This window comes from Cydia splendana, chromosome 9 (assembly GCF_910591565.1).
Source record: "Cydia splendana chromosome 9, ilCydSple1.2, whole genome shotgun sequence".
In the NCBI taxonomy this organism is placed as follows: Eukaryota; Metazoa; Arthropoda; class Insecta; order Lepidoptera; family Tortricidae; genus Cydia; species Cydia splendana.
The window spans coordinates 1,833,675-1,851,237 of record NC_085968.1 but is presented as its reverse complement, the minus strand read 5'-3'; the positions used below and the strand labels follow the sequence as shown (position 1 = coordinate 1,851,237).

At 38.1% G+C, this 17,563-nt stretch overlaps 2 protein-coding genes and 1 long non-coding RNA gene across 3 annotated transcripts in view; 1 reads left to right on the top strand and 2 right to left on the bottom strand.

The window, feature by feature from the left end:
- The window catches only part of LOC134793368 (cardioacceleratory peptide receptor-like), a 182,374-nt gene that overhangs the window by 146,404 nt on the left and 18,407 nt on the right, over positions 1-17,563 (bottom strand). The gene's annotated exons all lie outside the window — the stretch shown is intronic.
- On the bottom strand, positions 7,846-8,637 carry LOC134793959 (uncharacterized). The gene is made up of 2 exons (XR_010144601.1): positions 8,535-8,637; positions 7,846-8,263 (listed from the first exon to the last, which is right to left on the bottom strand). It is a non-coding gene; the product is annotated as an uncharacterized LOC134793959 (long non-coding RNA).
- On the top strand, positions 11,251-13,051 carry LOC134793958 (leucine-rich repeat-containing protein 74A-like). The gene has a single exon (XM_063765670.1). It carries the CDS (start codon positions 11,275-11,277, stop codon positions 12,961-12,963), a length of 1,689 nt encoding a protein of 562 aa, XP_063621740.1. The 5' UTR covers positions 11,251-11,274; the 3' UTR covers positions 12,964-13,051.

Sequence of the window (17,563 nt, the reverse complement as noted above, 5' to 3'; positions counted from 1 at the left end):
GCGTAATGATACGGAATCCTTCGTGCGCGAGTCCGACTCGCACTTGTCCAGTTTATTTTTACAACATGGCCTCTCTACACCTACCCAATTAAGAGTATTCGATTAAATAACATTTGGAATCAAAACAACTATATTCGTATATTAATACATCATACCTTTGCCAACAACACTTGGATATCCACCCCTTTCATTTGAAAATCATACATGACAAGTTTAAGTACCCTTATACGTCGGAAGGTATCACTGGCTTACATAACAACCTTATACAGTTCGAATGTGAACTCTATTGCGTGACAATACGGTTTACAATTGAATGAGTTTGAGAATGAAGGGTAAGGTTGTTTTAGGGTGGCAGATCAGTGGGTGTCATTAATGGAATATCAACAGTCTGTTAGTCCGTCTGTCATAACAGATCACTTGTCTACTAGATGAAACATAATTAACACATTCAGTACATTCACCGCTGAGCTACGGTCGTAGCGCCACGTTGTAGCCGTTAACATGGATTTCCCGGTATGAAGCGAAAATGCTTCGTAGAGGCAAAACTACAACGTGTCGTAATTAGCCCCGACGGTGTGATATGGCCCGATTCGGTTTTTGAAATAGACATCTATTAGACATCTTTTAGACATCACCATGATACGATAACGATATGTTTAAGATCTAACCCAAATTTGACATTTGCGCGATTCTGGAGATACTGTTGAACGATTTCCAAAGGATATGACTTAGAGGTCCAATTCACATTCAGATTCAGATACATTCAGACACTAATAGATATCTTACTCCATCTAACGTAAAAGTGACATTGGTTGCCCGAATTGCGCTGCAAAAGAGAACTAGTTGATATCTAAACGTATCTAGAATGGATCTAGTACGTGTCGTCTCTTGTGAATATCTTGAAGTTCGAATACGGCAGTTTGTCAGTGTCAGATGAATAAAAATAACCTATTATTTGAACTTGAATGAAAAAAGTCGCTCTGAAAATGATTAATGAGGGAATGAAAAATGTTAAATTTTGAAATGTTTTTCTTTCAGTCGATTTAATGTGCACCTGAAAGTTTATAATTCAGTAAAAACGGAAGATTTTTTTTATCGAAAACCCCCAAACTTTTATAATTTACTATAGTATATGTTATACTCGACTAAGGGTCTCCCCAGATATATCGACGCGCATTCGGCAAAAGCCGATAGGAAAAAGCTTTATGTCCACGCAATAAGAGCGAAAAAGCCGTCGACGCCGGCCGATGCGAGCCGAGCCGAACGACGACTTTTTCGCTCTTATTGCGTGGACATAAAGCTTTTTCCTATCGGCTTTTGCCGAATGCGCGTCGATATATCTGGGGAGACCCTAAAGGCGAAACCAAAAGGAAGCAACCTGTATCACGCGACCAAAACGTCGTAAGCGCCGAAAAATTCATGGCGCTGACGCGTTTAGGTCGCGAGATTCACGCTCCGGTTTGTTGTCAAAACGACAACAACTCATTGCGCGCCTGTCAGTTAGAACAAAAATTTGACAGCTCCGAACAACTGACAGGCCGATATCGTCCGGCGGACTGGTAATCAGTGGGCCCCTTAAGATACGTTTTAGTAATAATAGTTTAATGATTATGATTTAAGTAGTCCACATATAGAATAACTAGAATAGAATTATTTTATTCGTAGGCACAAACAAACCGGTAACCGGATGAAACCGGTTTATTCAACCAGAAACGATACTTTTGTATCCCGCCGAATTTCTTGCCGGTCCCATATTGGGAAACCCTACTTCAATTGAGGGGGGATTTAAATCTTCTCGAGACAGAGGTGTAGGGTTAGAGCCGATGTACCTTTATTTGACATTCATAAGCGCATTGTAATGTGCCTACTTGAATAATAAACTTTCTTTATCTTATCTGTATCTTTTGACACAGACCATATCTAAATCAAATTTATAATCCGTTATAACGACCAGAATACATGGATGTAAGTAAAAAGAGGTAGATATGGTACCAGGCGCACGATCGTGAGCCATCAAATATAGGTTCCGGAACCTATATTTAGTTAGTAGTATGGGTGACGCCGACCTGTCAAGTTGTCAAAATCGTTGGATCAAATTTTAGTTTTGTCAACTATGAACGTCACACGTCTACATAAATAAAAGGTCATTGCCAGAATACGCCTCTTTTGCTATGATTTGCCGTAAGACAAACGACATTTGCGCGCGTCATAGCACTCCGGAATCCGGAAATGATATTTTCCGCTCATTCGGTTTGGCACCCTGTTGATTTACGGCCCGAACATGATCGGGCCCCGTGTTGAGGCCGGGAATGTTGCGGAATGTGCCAATATGTGGTGTGCATGCCGAAGAAAAATATAAGAGCATTTTTTTGTGCAAAGTGTCCCCAGCAAGCTCCGTACTCCATACAAACGTACAATACAATACAATACAAATACTCTTTATTGCACACCTCAACGCACGTACACGTAGTTACGCTCTCAATTTAAAACGACTAGCTAGATTAAAATAGGATAAGGTATATGCTATATCTAGTCCTGTAATTAGTTTAGGTAGCTTCAGATACCACACAGTTAAAAAAATTCAACGAATTTAAATACAAAACTTGTTTTAGCTCTATTTCGTTTGTTTTATAAACTGGAGCTATAAACTAATTACAGGACTATATAATTATATATACCTCATGTCATTGTATGTGCAGTTTCATTAGAATCCAACACGTAGTTTTAAAATAAGAACGAAACTCCATTTGTATGGGAAGGTGCAGTTCAGCCGAGCTTGCTCTACTTACTCCCCGTAAACGTTATATTTTCATAGTTGTTATTGGCTTGTAAAGATGTTTGTGACTTCAGATTTCAGATTTCAGATTATTTATTCGTAAATGTACATCTCATTTATACGTAAAGCAAAAAAAAATTCAAAATATTCAAAATAAAAAATTACATTATTAAGTTATTAACACATTAGGTACATGAGGTTGCATAGGTACATATTCTTCTATTATTTTTATTTACTGGGTGTTAGGATCAATGATCATTTTCCAGAAACTCGTTTACATTATAGCACGCAAGGTCAATAAGGAATGATTTTAGTTTTTTTGTGAATAAGGCATTACTATCCTGTTTTTTTATGTGTTCAGGAACACAGTTATACACATGGATTCCCGCGACGCTGAGAGCCGCGCGAGCCTTGGCTAGACGTGTGCGCGGGGGCATCAACAGGTGCCGACTGCGTGTAGGTCTTTGGGTAGATTGCCCGTATGTTTTATAGTTATGTAGGTTGCTACGAATGTATGTACAAGCAGTCAGTATGTAAACACTTGGTAAGGTAAGGATGTTATGACGTCTGAATATGTCTTTAGCGGGATGGTCTAACGGTTTTCGGTCTATGACGCGCAAGGCTCGCTTCTTTATCTTGAAAACCCTGTCACGATTTGCAGACGTTGCCCATAAATCGACCCCTTGAATTAAAATTGAGTGAAAGTAACCGAAGTATGCTTTCCTCAAGTTGCTGGGAGATAAGGTGGGTGCGAGTCTAGACAGTGCATAGCAAGCGGCGGACAGTTTCTCACATACATAGTCAATGTGTGACGACCATGTCAGCCCTGAATCTATTACGAAGCCCAGATACCTAGCTGAGTCTACTTGAGGTACAATGGTGTTATTGGTGGTTAAAATATTTAGAGGGCTATATTTCTTTTTTAAACTAAAATGTATAATGTTAGTTTTTTCCACATTTAATAACATACCGTTGGAAGAGAACCACCGCGACATGTTTTCCATGACTAAGCGTAGCTTTAATTTCAAGGCTTCCACTTCATCAGCATGAACTATGATGCACGTATCGTCGGCAAAGATCACATATTCCGGCTCGTTACAGGCAGTCGTTATGTCATTAATTAAAATCAAAAACAGGTTATTTCCCATAACCGATCCTTGGGGCACGGCACAGTCTCCAATCGGTTCCAGATCCGACCCCGTATTGAGGACGTAGGTGCGCTGTTTTCGATTTCCCAGGAATGACGCAATTGCACTGTGGAAACTACCTGTAAATCCGTAACGTGAGAGCTTGGCGAGAAGAAGTGAATGGTCGATCATCTCGAAGGCGCGCGACAAGTCGCAGAACACCGCTGCGACCTGCCGCCCGCCTTCCAGGTGCGCTGTCACTCGATCCACTACTTCGCGCGCCGCGTCTGTGGTAGACCGTCCTGGCTGGTACGACTCGACCGTACAAACAGTAACACTCCTAACTGTACATCGGTGGACTTTATTACGAAAGGCATAGGATCCACCGAATGTACAGTTAACAGTGTGGGTGATAGTACCTATGACCGAAACGCTCCATGCGTTGTGTGTGTAGTGTAGTCTGTGCCTAAAATTAAGTACATTTAGAATGAAATAAAGTCAAGATCCCCAATTAACCTACAGTGAACCTTCATCAAATAATAAGATAATTAAAGTGTGGGCATGTCATTAAGGATTTAGAAGTATTTTGATAAGTCATTTTGATTACGAACGTTAACCTGTATCCCTAGTGCACATTCGATAGCTCGACGTGACGTACGCATTTGCGTTAAGTCTCATGTATGGGATTTTGAACAGCGCGCCAAACGGGACGATTTTGAAACTCAAAATCCCATACAAAATGAGCCAACGCAAACGCGTACGTCACGTCACGTTATCGATTGAAATGTACACTAGGGGTACTGACTTTTTATTTAACGATTAAGTACCTACTTACTTAATAATGAATAAGTTTATAGCAAAAATTTTATTTTTGGTACCTACAAGCTTTTATTTCTTACGATAGACAACTAATACTCATCGAGACAATTCTAAAAACCCCTAACACAATTAGGTTGCGTTGTTTCATCACAGCTCGACAGCACCATATTATTGTATTGTCATCAGAACTACATACAGCTGCCAATTTTCATGACGCTATGATCCTTGGAAGATGGTTACATTACTTACCTACCTTAAATTAAATAAATAAATAAATAAATAAATATTATAGAGACATTCTTACACAAATTGACTAAGCCCCACGGTAAGCTCAAGAAGGCTCCATTCCATTACATAGTTACATACAGGTCGACCTAATAAAAGCTTGTTACATATGAATTGAAATGAATGATTTTGATAAAGTTATTTTAAGATATAAACGCATTATCGTTTACCATGGATGCAATAAATGATTATGATTATGATTATGATTATGATTATGATTATTGTTTAGCTTGCATTACTTTTTTTAGTGTAGACATGGTTTAGACCAAGTTTAACAACGAATTGTAACAGCAGAGCTTACAAGTGCGTTGCCGGCTTTTAAGATGGAAGTACCAGCTATAGTCTCCACGGTAGCCCAATGCAGATTGGGACTTCACATTTAAGAATTATTTTATTTATTTATTTCTTTTGAGTATGTCGAAAAACATTGTGTGTAACTCCGGGGGTAAGAATATTGTTACTCGAGTCTTTAATTCACTCCAGCCTGCGGCTATCGTGCATCTAAAGACCTCGTCTGCAAAATTTCATTTACCCCCCTCGTTGCACAATGTACAGTCACCACACGGGATTGTTATGCCATTTAGCCCTTCAAGTGGCGCCACCGAAAACGCGAAAACTAGTCAAGTGGCGGGGCCCCGGTGGGTGGTCAGCGCAGATTAAGAAAATTTTACAAAATCGTCGATTTAAGCTTTTGTATGTTTGAAAGTATATTAAATCACATATTGTTAGAATCAGCGTTATATAGGCTATTTGAATATAGCAATTAAATTATTCTAATGTTTATACATTTGGCCAGACGTAATCAAACTCCGGAAGAATGACAGTTTTCCAGCTTCCTTGTTAAAAATGACTACCATCATAAAACTAATTGATTATTGGAGGTAATTGCTATTTAATTATCAAAGGAAGACTTTTATCTTTAAGATTAAATCAATAAAAAAGACCTAAGATACAATTTCTTTTACAAAACAACCTCTTAACAAACGAGACTGACATCGGACTAGGCGGTCGCTCCCGAATAAGCACCTATGGTCCTCACCAACAAATTGTATACCAAGTGTTTTTGTGTTTCTTATGGTATGCTATCCTTCTCTAACTCGCTACCTAATTTTGGGCGCTAGAAGAGCCTAACTATACTTAAATGCGTTCAATTTCACCTCTAAGTACGTCAACACCTCATTAACCACTCACTGGTGGATGACAGTTTACTGGTTTTCGCATCGACCATTCACGGGTTGACCGCCACTTCAAGGGTTAGGGATCTAGCTAAATTGGAAAAATCTATAGCGTAAGTATTGAACAACCAATTTAGCTAGGACCCTAAATGGCGCAACAATCGCGGAGCGTGATGGTACTATAAAAAGCTGTATTGTTAACCCGTGTCAGAAAAAGCCGGCAATCTTCATAATGTGCAAGTAAATGTTGACTGTAACCAGATACCTTGGAGACTTATGAATATTTCAGATTTGCCCGCGAGCTGAGCAAGATGAATTGTTCCGAACAAATCCTTGGGGACCGAGTCTGTGCTTGCAATGAGATTCTGTTGTTATACATATGACTTGTGTGTTTGACCCCGGATCCCTTTGTTTGACATAATTAATTATTGAAAGTCATAAGTCATAATGCAATGATTGTCGGATTATCATTAGTCATCCGAGTTAGTCATAATTCTGAAACCATTAACTTTTCAGGATTTTCGTAAGGTTATCCTATAGTTAGGTTACGATAGGTTAGGTTTGTTTTATGGCAATCCTAAAAAGTTACGCGTTTCCGAGAAAAAACAAATTATGACTAACGAAAATGCGGACAAACAATAAATTATGACTTAAAACTTTATGGAAAAAAATAGAGACCCCTATGACCCACGTACTACAGGTCTGCAATGTAGGAGATTGCCTTTCAATTAAAATCAAAAGTGCGATGAAAATCTGAATGATGTTAAGTATCTATCTGAAAATAACTGCAGTCTAGGTTTGCTTATATTTTTCTGCTCTATTTCTGCTTGGTGTAAATATAATTTATTTTAAATACATCAGGAAACATCCCTATTAACCCCTGAGATTTATTATGGGTTTAACACCATATACGTAACAACCTTGTTAATAATTAACATGCATAAAATGAAGCGTATGATGAAAATTAATTGCCACGGCTGCAAACAGCAGTATATTCGCATTTCTCATGCTCACGCTCCATAGAGACCGGGAAAAGATATAAATACGGATGCCCAATTCAGATTTTACAATTTGTTATGGTTTTGAACTGGTGTTGGTGACAAGGAAAGCACAGGGAAGGCGACCAAGAGGAAGAAGCCCAATGCGCTGTGACAGATCAAATCTGCAACATCAAATCAAAGGTTCACGGTTCACATTGCCGAAGACCGAACGTTTCCACCCTTCCACCGCAAAAATAAATACGCAAATAAAAATAACAAGCCACCACCAAAAGAACAATACTCGACACGTGTTTCGCCTCTCAACGAGGCACCTTCAGGAGATGTTGACGGTCTGACGCCCGGCAACGGAATTCGCATGTAAAAAATACGCAAGTAAGTATAACGGGTTAGCAATGATTGACTAGCACGTTATCTTTTCGTGGATAGCAAAGTAATATTTTGGTTTTTATTAGACCAAATAGATTTTTTGTTTGATTTCTTGTAATTTACAATAGTTTTTGTGTTTACAAGATATGAAACAAAATATTAACTTGTAAACCATCCAAGTAGACCTAATAGGTATAGGTACCTATGTAGGACAAAAGTACACAATTACGACGTACGAAAGCACACAAGTAGACCTAATATTGTGTAGAAAAGGTTTTAAAAGAATGAAATCAAAATAATTAAAAAACATGCAATGTTCTTCATAGTAAAGAAATTATGTCATTTGTTTTCAATTTGTTAGGTAATAGGTATACAAAATAGTAAAAGACTAGGTGTAAAAACTTGCAGTTTCTGATTATCATTGGAATTGTTCTTCTTTTTACGTTTGTTCATCTTTGTGTGCAAAGCTGAATGCTGCATTAGACTCGTTTTCTGTTACTTGTGACTTATGACTTAGTCTGACCTAGAACTCTTTCATGTGCAAGTCGTTATTGCTGACTTGCCTTATTCTCAAGTTTCTTAACTTAGCGTTCATTCTTTGATCTTAAAATCCATTTGGGCTTGATTTCATGATTCCAGAGGTGCAGTGTCTAAGTAGGATCTTGCAATTCCTGGTAATTTTTGACCTCGCTCTGTAGCTCCGTACACAGTTCCCTTAAAATATTAAAATAAACACATGAGTAGTGATGTCGTGATTCGGGTCCTCCTCGTAGCTGAAGTCGTATGTATTGTCTATGCACGTATCTTCATAGATGTGCTCTATCTCGTCTTACTTAGCGGAATCAAATTGCACTAATCTTTGCAGACTGTCATCGGATATGTTTGTCGTAGGAGAACAAAATTTAAACAATTTTAAGGTCTTTATCATAGCCAACCTGTTCATCGCTGGTTGCAATGAGAACCAAGGATGGTATTTTTTTCTTACTTTCGAGAATATTTAGGCCTCCCGGCATTGCCTTGAGCACTGTTAAAATTTCAAACCTCCATGTTTTGTAACATTGGAACTATTGGGATTCTAATTTCCCAACATTATGAATAATGAAAGGTCTTGACCAAAGAATATAATACTCACTAGGGTCTTGACCAAGGCCTATTGACTTCCTTGGAATGACGTGACCCTTCATAATTGTACATGTGTGCTCCGTTCCTAGAGGAAGATTGCCAGTAATTACCATAAAAATATTTTACTACAGCAACATTGCTAGAACTGGCTTTGTCTATACGATTTCTAGGAACAAATCCAATTATTTTATCAAATATATTTTGATTTGTATTTTATGAAGTAGTCGAAGTCATATGTAAATTATTATCTATTTCAGTTTGTCTTTGTCTATGTTCATAAAATCTATGAAGGGTAGACGTGCCTCTACCCTCCATGATAAAATTAAAAAAAATCTTTGTTAATAGGCCTCTTTGATAGGCCTTGATTTGGGTCTGGCCGGTAAGAACATAGGCAAGACAAAAGTCTGTAATGTCAATGCTGTCATTAAAGTCATTTAACGCAAAAATATCAGTTTTCATATAAAACGATTTATTCACTTGAAATATATTTATTTACCTATTAATTTTAAAATAAAAACTATTCATATGTACGAGCAACATATCTAAATACGTCTTCGCACAGACTTAGTTAAATTTAAACCGCTGTAGTAAACCAGAAACAGCGATAAGTTCAAGGTAAGAAATACATATATTAATCTTTAAATAAAAATGAGCGTACTAATTGCCAAATTCAAATATAATAATTTAATCTAATTATCCCCGTAAGTCCCGCGGACGCTATATCGCGTCCGAAATTTTAATCAAAATTCATCATAGATGTAAAACCTCACATTGTTAAAGCTGGTAAATTTAGACCCGGTAGCAATTAGCGACGTTAGTAATTAGGCAGTTAGATTATATTGTTTAATTTGTGACTGTTTTGTTTTTAGAGAGGGAATCAGCAGATGGCTTGAGCGTGAGATAACACTATAATCCTGGGCCGTCATATGATTTCTTGGAAAAAGCTCAAAGGGCACGTATCTGCCGCATATCCAGACTAGTACCCCGGTGACCAAGAACGCTGCGCGGAGCTGTGAAGCAGAAAATGTCCGATAACCGGATAGATGTAATAACAACTTGTAACCATTTGCCATATCAATGTATGTATTCATATGTATTGCTCCTAACATATATACAGTAATCCTAATAGGAATGAAAATATTTATATCTTAATATACTTTTTTGTTTATATACTTTTTTATGTATATTTGACGAATTTCTAAATATAGTACCTAATCATTACCTTTTAACGTATTTTTTTATTTATTTGTGATATGCTAATTTAAGAGCCCATCAACGTGCACATTAGCGCCGCTGCTAAATAATCGTGATTATTTAAATTTAATGACAGGTATTTAAAAAAGGGGGCCGCTACGGACTGTATTGTGTATTTAAGTATCTTTTACCTTTTGAATACACCAAACTAGTTTTTATGTTGCTGGATTCGTCGATATATGAGCTCGAAACAAAAACGGCCGTTTTAACTTTGGACGCGTAGATTGACGAATCCAGTAACATAAAAACTAGTTTGGTGTATTCAAAAGGTACTTAAATACACAATACAGTCAGTAGCGGCCCCCTTTTTGAAATACCTGTCGCTAAATTTAAATAATCACGATTATTTAGCAGTGGCGCTAGTGTGCACGTTGATGGGCTCTTAAAAACCTGACCCCAACAAAAAAGAAAAAATACAAAAAGAAATTCCCTCTCCGGGATTCGAACCCAGGACCATTAGCTTCCTGAACAGGCGGGTATTACTGCCAATACCCGCTAGGCTAAACGGGTTGTCAATTCTAATTACAATGGTATCCTACCAGAGCGCTAGTAGTATAAACGAACTTTTGAAAGGGACATTTTTTTGTATGGAGTTATCGTTCTTCTCCTAGTGAGTATTATATTCTTTGGTCTTGACATACAAGGTATATGCAACCTCCTTAATGTTGTATTCATGCCTTTAATTTGTATCAATTTTATAGTGACATCTGGTGGCGTAGTTTGCACAAATCGTTGCAGACTTATCTTGGTCTAACTCTAGTTCTATATGTGTTAATAATTTTGCCTGTTTCACTGTTACTACTTTTTTAAGAACCATACTGGCCCTTGAGAAGACAGGACAGGTACAGTTGCAGAGAGGTTATCCCCCTATAATATAATCAGTCTATGCAGGGGGGGTGACCTCTCTCTGCAGCTGACTGTACCTAGTTCATTTCACAACCAGGCATCTAAGACTGATGACTGTACATATTTACATAACACGAGGTATACCCTTGGTATACCTAATTATATGTACTATTATGTACCTACTTCATTATTACGAGTATTAGTCCAGAAAAGTAAGTTTATCAAGAAAAAAACTTAAGTACATACTACTATTTTCTATTTTAAAGGTTGTTTTCGGTGGCAACACTAGGGTTATTAAGTTTTTAATCAAAATATGTTTTTAACTTAGAGTCAACTTAGAGGTAGAATATCCTATATTAATGGCTTTTTTTAGGAGGATATGGCCAGGATTCATAAATTGACATTTTTTTACTGTCATTGATTTTTTACGAGATTTGATTTCAGATTTTTAATTTATTTTAGATTTCTTTATATTTGTAATTCGTTTGAAATTATTTACCATCATGTCTAGCAGCGGGTCTGCTGAGACCGTGGAAGTCTTACAACTAAAAGCCCAAGCGTCCGTGGAGTCAGTTGAACCCTCCATGTCTGAATGGTCTTCACTCGTCATCCATGTAGAACCCCCTAATCCGAAGAGAGTACTATACGAAGAGGGTCTCTACGACCCAGGAAGTGGAGAAATATGTGCCGGTTACGTCGCCCAGTCTGACAGCGCAGTCTTCAGACATGCTTACTACAGTTACCCCTGCGTCTCCGACCCTGGGATATCACACGCGTTATTAGGACCAGCACCTAAACCCTTCTACTCTGACGACGGCCAAGAACTGTACCTAGCTTTATGTAAACAGATGAATCAGACCCCGGTTCGAATTTTCCACAGAGCGCTGCTCGGAACTAAGGCAGACTTGAGCTATTACTGCGTTAATCCTTACGGCATCCAAGCTATGACCAAGAGTCTAGTCAACAATAAAACGCTTACCAGCATTGATTTGACGGACAACTTTTTAAACGACGACGCCTGCTTCCATTTAGGTGAGTTGTTAACGACTAATACCATTTTAACTGAGTTAAATCTTGCGGGATGTAGGATTGGGCCGAGCGGAGCTCTGAGGCTATGTGCGGGACTGCCAAACAACAAGGGTTTAATGGTGCTCAATCTCAGTCGGAATCAGTTGGGTGATGCCGGTACTGATCACTTCTCTCAAGCTATATTCTCCAAATCTGATGTTCGGGAAGTTAATCTTTCCAGCAATGGTATCAGCGGAAAAGGTGCACAAACTCTCTCTGAGGCTTTAGAGTGGAACAACCATATAACTCACTTAGACCTATCCCGCAACCTTCTGTATTCCTTCCCTTCCGGACTCTACAACCTACTCATTGAGTTAAGCAACAGCCAGTTACTTAAATATATGAACCTATCATGGAACAGTTTAAGCGGCACCAAATTATCTGACGGTATAAAACAGATTTTCAAGGCAAAAAACTTGCAACATTTAGATATCAGTAATAACAGGCTATCGACCACAGAAGTCGCAATGGACCTGACTGTTTTTATGGCAAAACCCAAGAAAATGGTCACTTATAACGTTTCATACAACCCGATTAAGTCGACGGATTCCATACTCTTTATAAATAAATTACAATCCAAGTTTGTTAAAATACAGAAACTTTATATGGATGGTATTACTGTAAATGTAGACTTTATAAAAAAAATAAACGTTATGAAGTTATTACCAAATAAACAAAACGTAGAAGTAACTTACGGATATGTAGAAGGATTACACAAGGCAGCAAGTCCAGACCCAAGAGAAACGACGCTGAACAGAGTAGAGTTTATTTGCAAGAAGCCTAAGAAAAATAAAGTGGATATAGCGCTAGTGATTTACCAACTACTGAAGGAGGGAAAAAATATACTAGATACTAAGGAATTTACTGAAGCGATTGAATTTGCAGGAGTTTCTTTAGATGACGGGCTTATAGCAGAGTTGGCTTGCATTTTCCCTGGGCCTACCTCTAAAAAGGGGGCAAAGAGGGTTAATATTGCGATGATGGGGGAGTATATGAAGAGGAAGTGGCCTGAGAGGAAGCTGCCACCGACGCCGCCGCCTGAACCGGAACCGGAGCCAATCCCTATTCCACAGAAGGAGAAGAAAGGGAAAGAAGCTAAGGGGAAGGGAAAGGGAAAGAAGTAGATCATATTTACACCAAAATTAAGTGAATGTGATGCTTCGGATGTCATAACGACGCTAAAATGGCTGCTGACACAGAACGACAAACTTTCATAGGTATTTATGTTTGTATTTTAGGATTTATGTTACTTTATTTTGTAATTTTCGATTTAATAAACGATCTGTTGCAATGAATATTGTGTCAGATTTAGTGAGACAATAAGACGTACCCATTAATATCTTGGCACTGTACGAAATATCAAGTACCGTTAACTTTTAGGCATAGGAAAACGTCAAGGTCTAATTTTCCTCTGAACTTCCCTGAAGCAATCGCTTTTTAAAACATAGTGATTGTAAATTTGCCTTTGATTTCTTTAAAAATAGATGGACAAAAATGTCATCCACTTTCGCATTTCCAATGAATGTTATACAAACCTACATTATAAATTACTGGTATGAACAAAATTCTTCTCTTACGCCTACATTTATCACGAAAAAGATATTTTCTTAATACATTTCGGCTTTTATACTTATTATAATGCTTGAAATACAATAAAGGTACTCTAGATAATATTTTTAGCATTGAGGGATGGATATACTATAAGTATACTATATTCGGCGACATTAAGAAGGATAAATTACATTACGAATTTTTCGACGTATCACGTCTAAAATATACATTTTTCAATATCTGCTTTTCCTATTTATGTTGTTATTAAATAATTTTTAAATTTCAAAAACCCCTACGCTAATAATAAGATTTTAAACCATTTTATGCCAACAATACATCATTTTGGAAAACAGCTGATACTTTTTAAACTGCTGGTACGCTTTTTTATCAAACTTAGCTCAGAATCACCGCAAGGAGAATCGCTTTGAAAAGAATTATTACTTACTTAGATACTAAAAGCGGGTCATAAATTAAACAATGACCTGAATGCGTACTGACAAAGATACAAGAATTTTAACAAAAAAATGTTCTTGAATCGACATTGATTTATTATTACGTAGAGTGCTCGCTTCCAACAATATAAATAAAATAAGAACGAAGGATAAACGAAAAATCTATTTCAATCCACGAAAATATCTATTTAGATAAACTTTTGCGTCATCATTCGCTTGCCCTTATCCCATTCATTTGGGGTCGGCGCAGCATGTCTTTTTCTTCAATACCGCTCTCTCTCCCGTCATCTCCTCAATCACTTGCGTTCGTTTCATATCATCTCTCACACAGTCCATCCACCTTTTTCTCGGTTTTATTTTTATTTTATTTTATTTAAACTTTATTGCACAAAATATATACAAAAATGTACAAATGGCGGACTTAATGCCAAATGGCATTCTCTACCAGTCAACCATAGGGCCAAACAGAGATATCTACAATTGGTGCAGAGAGAGAAATATACCTATTCAGTGAATTTAGAAAAAACTATACATATAAACTACATAAATAAATAAAATATATATAAACTACTACATATTTATACAATACATACTATAAATATAATAATGATGGATATTATTCGAACTCCTGTTTTAGCAAATGCTTACGCAACAACCGCTTTAAAGAAAACTTACTTGGAGCTTGTCTAATATTTAGAGGGAGTGAATTCCAAAGACGACTAGCCTGGACGGCGAAAGAATTAGTCATAAAACCAGTACGGTGAGAAGGTATAGTCAGTTTGAGAACGCGGGAGGTACGCAGCTCACATGCTGGACGAGGAGTATCGAAGACGAATTTACTTTTGAGATATCCAGGAACAGAAGGCTCAAACAGGATCGAAAATAAGACACAAAGGATCCGGAAGGACCTACGACGACGGATGGAGAGCCAGTTGAGCTGCCGGCGGTAAAAGGAGACATGATCGTATTTACGAAGTCCAAATATAAATCTAATACAGTTATTGAGTAGACGGTCTAGTTTATTGAGTGATTCCTGAGTGGCATTAGTAGTGCACACATCCGCGTAATCAATTATTGGTAACACTAAGGACTGCGCTAACATTTTTTTCGTGCTTACAGGCAGAAAGTTTTTAAATTTATATAGAGTTCTAAGTGTACCTGTGACCTTCCGACTTGTCTCCGAGAGCTGACCAGACCAGGAAAGGTTGGAATCTAAAACTAATCCGAGATTCTTAACCCGACTGCTCACCGGAATTACAGTATCCTCAAAAAGGATCGGAGCAACAGGTACTGTACTCAACCTAAGACATTTGGCACTGGCTACCTAAAATTATGGCTTGGCATTTAGCTGGATTTACACAAATGCCAAAGCTAGCAGACCACTCGGCGATGTAATCCAAGTCAGCATTTATTGATGAGATAGACGTGTTTATATCTTCCACGTCAACTTGCGCGTACAGCTGAAGATCGTCTGCGTACACATGGTAAGAGCATCGAATCTTGGCGGTAATAAGATTAATAACAATTGAAAAGAGAAAAGGAGAGAGAATACCGCCTTGAGGTACTCCAGTACTCAGTTCAGACCAATCAGATAACGAGCGGCTGGCACGGACTGCCTGGGATCTATCAGAAAGATATGAAAAGAACCACTTTGTGGCATCTGAAGAAACCCGCAAATGAGTTAGAGTAGCCAAAAGTAGGTCATGGTCTACCGCATTAAAGGCGTTGGAGAAATCTATCAGCACTAACACCGTAACTTTGGAAGATTCCATACCGAGTCTTATGTCCTCTGTAACTTTAAGTAGAGCGGTGGTGGTGCTGTGTCCAGACCGGAAACCAGACTGCAGCGGTGAAAGGAGACTGTTGCTATGAACAAAGTGTGAGATCTGTTTGTGGGCCGCGGCCTCTAGTATTTTGGACAGAAACGGGAGAATAGATATGGGACGAAAGTGGCTAAGTGAGCTCCGATTATTAATTTTGGGGAGTGGGATGACAAACGCCTTACGCCAGCATGATGGGAAAACGCCAGTGAGTAGAGAAGTATTGACTATGTCAGCAATAACTGGCAAGACGCTGTCCAGAATGTGAATAATCATAAGACGACTGACATTGTCATGGCCAACGGCCTTAGATTTAATTGATACTATAATTTTGCGGATTTCTTCGATGGCGACAGGAGAAAAAGTAAAAGGAACAATATCTGGAGAAGTAAAAGAGGCAATGAGAGATATATTTTTAAAATTGACGCCAGCACACATCCATCTTAAAATTCTCATCTCCGCTACATGCAACCTCTTTTCATCTGTCACCTTTAGGGCCCAACACTCTGATCCATACATGACGACAGGTCTTATGATGGTTTTATAAATTTTACCCTTCAATCGAAGAGGCATTCGGGCGTCGCAAATGGTTCCCATGACCTGTCGCCATTTCATCCATCCTGTGCTAATCCGGTTTTTCACGTCACGGTCAATATCGCCATCGCACTGTACCAGCGAACCGAGGTACTTGAAGTCGGAGCAGACCGGCAACGTAACGCCATCGAGTTCCATGGCGGCGAAACTGGAGAGACCGCCGAAATCGCAGAACATATGTTCAGTTTTAGATCTGCTGATCTTCAGGCCAACATTCTCCATTTCTCAAGTCAGCTCTGTACCTCGAGTCCGTCTTCACCCACAAGCACGATGTAAACCACTGAAATACCTATAAACTTTTGCTTATTATAGGTATTTCAGTGGTTTTTGTTCATCATTCAATTTATCAAGGCATGTTGAGTGACGTACATAATATTATTAAATTGAAATATTATGATGGATACATTCAACATTAATAATTATACCCCCGAGCGTAATTCAAATTTGTTTTTAAGAAAGCAATGAAATTTTTATGATATATACGTCAGTGATATTAGTTTCAGTAGGTATGTAGCTATATCACTATATAAGTCCCATGTGGCTGTCATTATTAAAACTATACTTTAGAATATAAAAAGATTAGGATATCATAATATCGTTCGAGCGACAAAATAAATGAAAATTATATTATCTAGACACGCGGCAGCCAAGTCAAGTCAAGTCAAGTCAAGTCAATTCAAGCCAAGTTCAAAAGAAGAGAACTGGAGACGCAGCAGCCATGTGTTATATGACACGAACCATTTGGAGCCACTTTTGACATGAACATAAACATGAAATTTGGTTAATTTATTAAGACTGTATACGTAAAAACTAACTAAGTAAAATCCTGAACTTTAATTAGGTACATCCCAAGCGAATTAGAACTTGGCACCCATATAGATCTCTATTCTTTTTCCAGCGCAGTCAACAACGACGAATATTCTTAAAATTGAACTTTGCTCTCATTTAACATTTATGTTTTGGATGGGATACAGACTTGCTTCAACGGTCAGACGGTTTTTGTGCAGGTTTAGTTAATAAAACACCAATCGAGCATTCTTTGACTTAAAAACGCGAGTGACCCATTTTCTTTTTATTTGCAATTGCGTTTAATATTTGCGGCCCGTGGTATTAAAACTTGAATTAATTTAAGAAACGCTTAAAGGTCTCTGCCCACTACACCGTATCATACCATGACCGTGCTGTGAACGTATCAGGCACGGAATGGAACGCGATACGGACTACTATGCCCACTACACCGTGTCCACATTGTTTCATATCCGTACATAACGGGTTTAGTGCCCGTAGTAACCGCACATCATCCCCAT